We start from the raw sequence: 7,814 nt of genomic DNA, 5'->3' as shown, positions 1-7,814 counted from the left end.
CTGTCAGATGGATGTAGTGTAGTAACTAAAGTAACTAGTAACCAAAGTAACTAGTTAATAAAGCTGTCAGATGGATGTAGTGGAGTAACTAAAGTACCTAGTAACTAAAGTAACTAGTAACTTAAGCTTTCAGATAACTGTAGTGGAGTAACTAAAGTACCTAGTAACTAAAGTAACTAGTAACTAAAGCTGTCAGATGAATGTAGTGGAGTAACTAAAGTAACTAGTAACTAAAGTAACTAGTAACTAAAGCTTTCAGATAACTGTAGTGGAGTAACTAAATTACCTAGTAACTAAAGTAACTAGTAACTAAATCTGTCAGGTGAATGTAGTGTAGTAACTAAAGTAACTAGTAACCAAAGTAACTAGTAACTAAAGCTGTCAGATGAATGTAGTGGAGTAACTAAAGTAACTAGTAACTAAAGTAACTAGTGACTCAATCTGTCAGTTGACTGTAGGGGAGTAACTTAAGTTACTAGTAACTAAAGTAACTAAAGCTGACAGATGAGTAAAAAGTAGAATATTTCTCTCTGAAATGTAGCGCAGTATATAGGAGAAGAAAGTGGCCCAAAAAGAAAAGACTCAAAGTACAAGTACATTTGTAACATTTGTACTGAAGTAAAGTACTTCTAAATGTATTTTAATAACAGTACATGTTATATAGGGTCACCTGACTCAACGCAGTGTCTTCCCTTTGGGTCCCAGGGCTGAGGTGACGCAGTAGGGAACGACGGACACAGTAGCCAGGGGCACCATGGCACTTTTACAGAAGGACAGCACGTAGAATAGAGCTCCGCTGTGGACGGGGGGGCTGAAAGCAGAGTCAAACAACTGCAGCAGCACCAGCGTCGCGCTCAAACAGATGGAGCGGTAGATGGTGCCCTCGGACCCCCTGCCCACCACTGCATGCAGAGGCGAGTGGAGCCCCAGGCCCAGGCCCAACAGAGTCCCGGTGTTTCTGAACAAGCTGGCCAAGGGGCTGGTGTCCACGCTGACCCACTCCGCTCGGTGGCACCAGCACCGCGCTTTCTCCACGCTCCACAGGAGGTCGACGCCTACCACCTGGAGGCACAGGAACAGGAGGAGAGCCAGGGAGAGGAGCAGCAGGGAGGTGAGGACGTAAGAGCACAGGTCGGCCTTGTAGATCTGCTGGGTCCGGCTGAAAGATTCTGCCACCAGGATGCCTGCGTTGAAAACCTTTTTTGTTATTATTTGTCTTTCTTTATGTAATGTACTGTGCAGTAACCATTTGTAATTACACTTTGATTTTAAACCTTGTACAGCCTGTTTTGATGACACTGCTTAATGCTGTGAGGGCAATTTTCATGTAAAAGCCAATCCACGAGGAGAGATGGCATTTCATATGGAAGCCCATTTCTGCTGGGACAAAAATATTAGGAGTGCCATCATGTATGGCTATTTCAGTAAATACCATGGTACAGCATACTGCCACCATGACAAAGATATGTATGATTGCTATTTTTAAATTAGTAGCTCATGATTTTGATTTACTGTACCATAATTTTTGACTTTTCATGTCAATATTATGTGACAATTGTTGACTTTTGGGATTTTACAGGTCATATTTGCTTATATATCTCAGGATTATTGTATGACTTAGCATCTGATAATTCTTATTTTAGAAGCTTACAATACCATGATTTTGAATTTAGCATCTCATCATACTTCCTGGGTTTTCCCGCCTCTGCGATTGCCTGTTTCTCACCTGTTTCCCAGCCCTTGTGTCACCTGCCTCTTCTTTCCTCGTTACCAAGTGTATTTTGTGTATGTGTTCCTTTTGTCTCTTGTCAGATTGTTTGTTGGCGTGTGTCCCTCCCTGATGTAAGTCAAGTGCAGATGTGAGTCGCGCCTACGTCACTTTGCGACAAGTAGCATACAAGATGCTAACGAGAGACTTCTGTAATGTCAACACAGTAAAAATGGACCTACTTAACCAAGTCGGTTCACTGCTAGCTTAGCTACAAGTTAGCATCAAACACAACAAAGGCTGTCAGCTGAATGGTGTTTTGAGCTAACGTTAGCAACCAAACAATCATAGCTAGCTACAACGTTTTTTTAAATGACTGGTAGCGTTGCTACAAGCTACCAATCAAACACAACAAAGGCTGTCACTTGAATGGTGTTTTGAGCTAACGTTAGCAATCAAACAATCATAGACAGACCATTTAAATCTGAGCATGCCTAACTCATAACTGCACTCGACTCACATCTGGCAGTGTCAACATGTTCCCGTCGCTGTGCTCAGCGTTTGGGCTCCTCCCTGCGGTCTTTCTTTCCCTGTGTGTTTTACGCTGTGAGTTTTTCAAAGTTTCTGTGGCCCCATTTTTGAGTTGAAAATAAATGGAAACACCTTAAAATGTCTCAAATCAATTCAACATACCAATTTGATCGCAAAACAGCGCGTGACGTCTTTACAACAAGTTATTATTGGCTTTAAAGCCACTTTCACCAGATTTATTCACATGAGATTTTTCACCAAACTTTCTATAATTCAATTGACAAGCGGATGGAAACTTAGCTACAGTCGATACAGAAATGGACAAAGTAATACTTCTTCTGCATTCACGTGATTTACTGTAAGAGCTGCAAGCGGAACCAGCTTCGGCGCAGGACCGGGGACCATGTTTGCAGGCCCTGACATTGATAGCAATGACAGTTAATCATCTTATCGAGATTTAAAATGAATTTTTTTTCAATGCGACTCGAACGCAGCATGTGCTTTGTCCCGTACCTGTGAAAACACCTGCGATGACCTGATGTGGGAAGTGAGCAGCGATAAAGACCCTGGAGAGGCACACGCACAGCTGTACACACCAGAAGAGGGTCCACAGTGAGACACGCACACACCTGGAGGACAGAGACACATGTTGCTGCTCTGAGTGTACGCTGCACAGAGCGAGTCTACATTGAACACAGGTGAGGTGGATCTTACCATTTCCTGATTTGATGTCCTTCTTTCTTTAGCTCTGTGGCGAGGAGTGATGACATCATGGTGTAGTAGACCGCTGCAGCCCCCATTGCATGACCTGAGGGACTTCCTGTCAGGGGAGGAAGTACATTTTTTAAGAGAGAGACCAAAGTTGACGCTGAATGAGCTCACACATGTTGGCCTAAGGTGTGGTCCTACCTGGCCCGGTCTCACAGGTCATGGGGAACTGCTCTATCATTGGCTGGGAGGAGTTGCCATAGTAGCCTGTCTCCTGAACCCACCAATAGGGACGCTCTCCAAACAGAAGCCTTGATAAAAATGTCGCCATGGAATCACTTTGTAAATATGATGAAACCTGCATCACCATCACCACCACCACTCACCATTTCATCATCAGGTTGAGCCAGTCTCCCACCACCGCCACCCACACCAGTCTGATGGCGACAGCTTGCCGTACATGAAACCATACGGGGAACAACAGGAGGAAGGTGGTGCGTAGGTCCGTTGCCTTGGAGACTGAGAGGAAGTAACCCTGGCTGTGGCTAAAGTGGGTCTGCAGGTAGTGTGTGCTGCTCAAACCGGAGCTGTGGAGCAAGTCCATTGCCACTGCAAAACAACAAGAGGGGAAAAGGTGCTACAATCCTTGTGTGTGCGCGTGTGTACGTGTGTGTGTGTGTGTGTGTGTGTGTGTGTGTGTGTAGATTCACTTGTTCCTCTAAAAAAGAAAGTTAAGTGGATGTGTTCGTCCCGCCCTGATAGCCGTTGCTACCGGATCTAAGTAAGTTAAAATATCCATCTCATGTTTCTTAGCAACAAGGAAGCATTACACTGCAATATCTGGTGTTAAGCTTCCTGTCAACACCGAAAAAAGTTGGAATGTGTCTGGTTGTGAAGGTCGATATCTGCTGTGTGCAGTTTTACAAAATCCTGTTAAACTGGCGACATCTGTTAAAACCTCAACATGGTAAATGGCTTTTTTGCATTCAATTTAAGGTTATTCCCATGATACAATGCAAAACTCTACCCATTCATTACTTGTAGAGTACAGCTGCAGGTATAAAAATACAACAGTGCTAGTAAACTCTGTCTTCTGCATCTGGCCACATGTTCTCATGCACATCACATCATATGTCCTCGGATGGTCCCTAACTTAAAGCAACACTAAAGAACTTTTCCTGCTTCAGTCCCCCTACAGGATAGAAGCGGAAATGTCCATTACATTACATGAAGGACGCATCTGTAGTTCTAGGGAGACATTACGACGGAGGTAATGGACAATTCCGCTTCCAAGCTGTAGGGGCACCGAAGCGGGAAAAGTTCAGTTCCAATGACACTGTGTGGCATTTAGGTGATTTCTGCAGGACACAGCAGCACGGTTCACACCAAAGCCCACTGGTCAACACAGGTTGGTAGCGGAATCGTCCATCACCGCCAATACTGCTGTCTCATGGGAACTACAAATCCGGTACCCGACCTGGAACTTACACAGTGTGGTTATAGCTGACACAGAGCCACATGGAGAATGCAACAGTGCCGTTCACCCTGTTACCAGATGTTGAGGAAACATCGTTTTAAGGTGCAAAAGGTTCTCTAGTGTCGCTTCAAGCTAGAGATCTTCAACAGGGGGACCTGGGCCCCTAGTGGGTCCTCAGAGTTACTGCTGGGGGGGGGGGGAATACTTTGCACATCTATGACATGAGACAGGTGCAGCATGTGTAAGATTATAAAAATAAACCAACATCTTTTTTAATAGCTTAGTATTCTATGCACTAAAAAGGCATGCGTAAAGGAATTTAGGCCGCCCTACACTTTATAGTCCTTGGTTCAAAAAAACATGGCAGAACCTTGCCTTAATCCCCAGTTAAGCTCCTGACACAGCAACCGTGTCCTGACACAGCAGTCCAATGAGCACAATAAAATGCCAATATTACCTAGCCTACATACACTTAATCATACTTACAGAATTTAGGGATGTGATCTCAGTTAGTGCATCTTCCTCGTGCCAAATGCAGTTTGGATGTAGGAACAGCGAGTCGGTCCTCGGCGTGTGTGTGGATGTGTGAGTGAGTCCTTAATGTGGTCTCAAAGGGGTCTGCTGAGATGTCCCATGACCTTAGATGTCATGAATGGTGTGTCCATTTATTGCTTTAGTGTGTATCTGCTCATTAAGAGTTTCAATATGATGTAGTAGTCTATTTGTTGTTGAATTTGTGTGTGTGCCTATGCGGGGTGTAAGGTGTGTGTGCCTATGCGGGGTGTAAGGTGTGTGTGCCTGTGCTGGGTGGAAGGTGTGTGTGTGCCTGTGTGCTGCAAGTCCCACTCAGGTCTCTTTTATATACAGCCAGAGTATCTGGTCCACAGGTTTGGACTTTGGACCAGCGTGTGAGAGGGACAACAGAGGTTGGATGTGGGGACATGGGTAAACATGACATCATGGTTTTAGCATCTGATAGACCAGGGTATCCAAAAATACCCTATTAATAGTGAACTCACGTGTCATCAGTCATTCAACTTCAATTTTTCATAAAAATTATTCTTCTCAACTTCTGTTTTTAAAATCACACATCCTCACCGTCTGTCAGGGCTGTAGTCAAGTCCACCTTTGTCGAGTCCAAGACATGTCCAAGACCAGGACTTGTCGAGTCCAAGTCAAGACCGAGTCCAGATGAGAGACAGTCAATATTACCGAGACAGAAAAAAAAGAATCCTCTTCAAGACCACTTACCTGTTCATAATGCATGTGATGTGAGAGACAGTATATCTTCTATTGAGATGATCATTTTGCTTTATATGAAACACGATAGGATCAAATTATTATCCACTAAAAATACAAAAAAGGAAATGTGTACCATGCGTGTAAAAGGCGTGTACCAGGCATGTACCAGGCATGTACCAGGCATGTTACAGGCATGTACAAGGTGTGTACTAGGCATGTACCAGGCATGTACCAGGCATGTTACAGGCATGTACAAGGTGTGTACTAGGCATGTACCAGGCATGCACCAGGCATGTTTCAGGCATGTACAAGGTGTGTACTAGGCATGTACCAGGCATGCACCAGGCATGTTACAGGCATGTACAAGGTGTGTACTAGGCATGTACCAGGCGTGTACCAGGCATGTTAAAGGCATGTACAAGGTGTGTACTAGGCATGTACCAGGCATGTTTCAGGCATGTACCAGGTGTGTACCAGGCATGTTTCAGGCGTGTACCAGACATGTACCAGGTGTGTACTAGGCATGTTTCAGGCGTGTACCAGACGTGTACCAGGTGTGTACTAGGCATGTTTCAGGCATGTACCAGGTGTGTACTAGGCATGTACCAGGCATGTTTCAGGCATGTACCAGGTGTGTACTAGGCATGTACCAGGCATGTTTCAGGCATGTACCAGGTGTGTACCAGGCATGTACCAGGCATGTTTCAGGCGTGTACCAGACGTGTACCAGGTGTGTACTAGGCATGTACCAGGCGTGTACCAGGCATGTTTCAGGTGTGTACTAGGCATGTATCAGGCTAGTTTGGGGTTTAATTGAGCCCAAAGAACGCTGATGTGTTCAAAAGGCATACAGGACATTAAAAATATTAATCAAATTGACCCTCATGATAGTAGGGGTTACAGTCTTGGATGATACTAAAAGTTTCTTATGTTATATATTACATATATATATATATATATATATATTATATATCGCTTATATTAAATTATTGATGAAACAATTTGGTTTATTTAAAAATAATGTAGTTCTTAGAATGTAGCCGTTTAGCAGCGTTATTAGAACAAACATTTCCAAATGTTCCAAATTTGCTATTTAAAAAAAATGTAATAATATTTTTGAGTTTCACCAAGTTAAATATTAAACCCACATCAGTCCTGTTCATAACTATCAATTTTTTGTATTTATAATTTATTTTAGACCTTCAAATTTCTGTTTATTTACAAAAGTCAATGTGTTTTTTAATAAAAAAAACACAAATATTGATTTGTTTTTAGTAATTTTTCTGTTTTTCACAGTCTGGGGTGAGTCAATCCACATGAGTCCACATAATTAACAAACATGCATTCATGTTTAGAATTTTAACAATGTGATAAGATATGAAATGATTGCAAGCAAGAATTAGAGAAAGTACAAGCTCGGGGGTTAACAGTGAGGAAAAGTACTGTAGTTTTGATGTTGACCAGCACTATGTTGGTCCCTGTTCCACGTCCCAGCCACAACTTTCCACTGTGACCCAAGATCAGGCCGCATCGTGATGTAGGACATGGCTGAGGCACGTCCCCATGCATGTCCACGTGTAAACACACCTGGCTGTCCGCAAACACACGCATGGACACACACCGACTGTCCCCCCCACCCCTCCTCCCCCTGTCCGACTTACACATGTTCCTTTGGTCTTAAAGGAACACGTCGACTCATTTGGACTTTATCTTATACTCGTGATTAACCCTTGTGTCGTCTTCCCGTCAACCATGGAACTTTTGGATTTACCTCAGTTTTTTTGAAACATTTTCCAATTGTATTTCTATTTTTGTGGAATTTTCCTTGTGTTTTTGAAGCTTTTCTGACATTTTTGTCACTTTTTTCAACGTAGTTTTATCTTGGTTTTTTTTCAAATGCTATGAAATTAAATAAAAGTCCCAAATTCAATGAAAGTAGCCAACTGATCATTTATTTTACTTGTGAAGAGCGTTGTAGAGAACTGTCAGTGTGGCTTTTTGTTGTTGAAAATTTTGTTGAAAAAAACCAAATTTGTAATGACCCTGTATTTTAACACAGGGGGGTGTATACTTATGCCCCTGTATTTTAACACAAGGGGGTGTATACTTATGCCCCTGTATTTTAACATAGGGGGGTGTATACTTATG

At 43.0% G+C, this 7,814-nt stretch overlaps 1 protein-coding gene across 1 annotated transcript; it reads right to left on the bottom strand.

The window, feature by feature from the left end:
• Nucleotides 1–658: 658 nt before the first annotated feature.
• On the bottom strand, nt 659–5,251 carry LOC117958688 (glucose-6-phosphatase-like). Its single transcript, XM_034895246.1, has 6 exons — nt 4,911–5,251; nt 3,334–3,556; nt 3,149–3,258; nt 2,954–3,059; nt 2,753–2,868; nt 659–1,184 (listed from the first exon to the last, which is right to left on the bottom strand). Exons 2-6 carry the CDS (start codon nt 3,549–3,551, stop codon nt 676–678), a joined length of 1,059 nt encoding a protein of 352 aa, XP_034751137.1. The 5' UTR covers nt 3,552–3,556; nt 4,911–5,251; the 3' UTR covers nt 659–675.
• Between the last annotated feature and the right edge of the window lie 2,563 nt (nt 5,252–7,814).

Source organism: Etheostoma cragini, chromosome 15 (genome assembly GCF_013103735.1).
Source record: "Etheostoma cragini isolate CJK2018 chromosome 15, CSU_Ecrag_1.0, whole genome shotgun sequence".
Classification (NCBI taxonomy): Eukaryota; Metazoa; Chordata; class Actinopteri; order Perciformes; family Percidae; genus Etheostoma; species Etheostoma cragini.
This window is presented reverse-complemented; position numbering and strand designations above follow the sequence as displayed.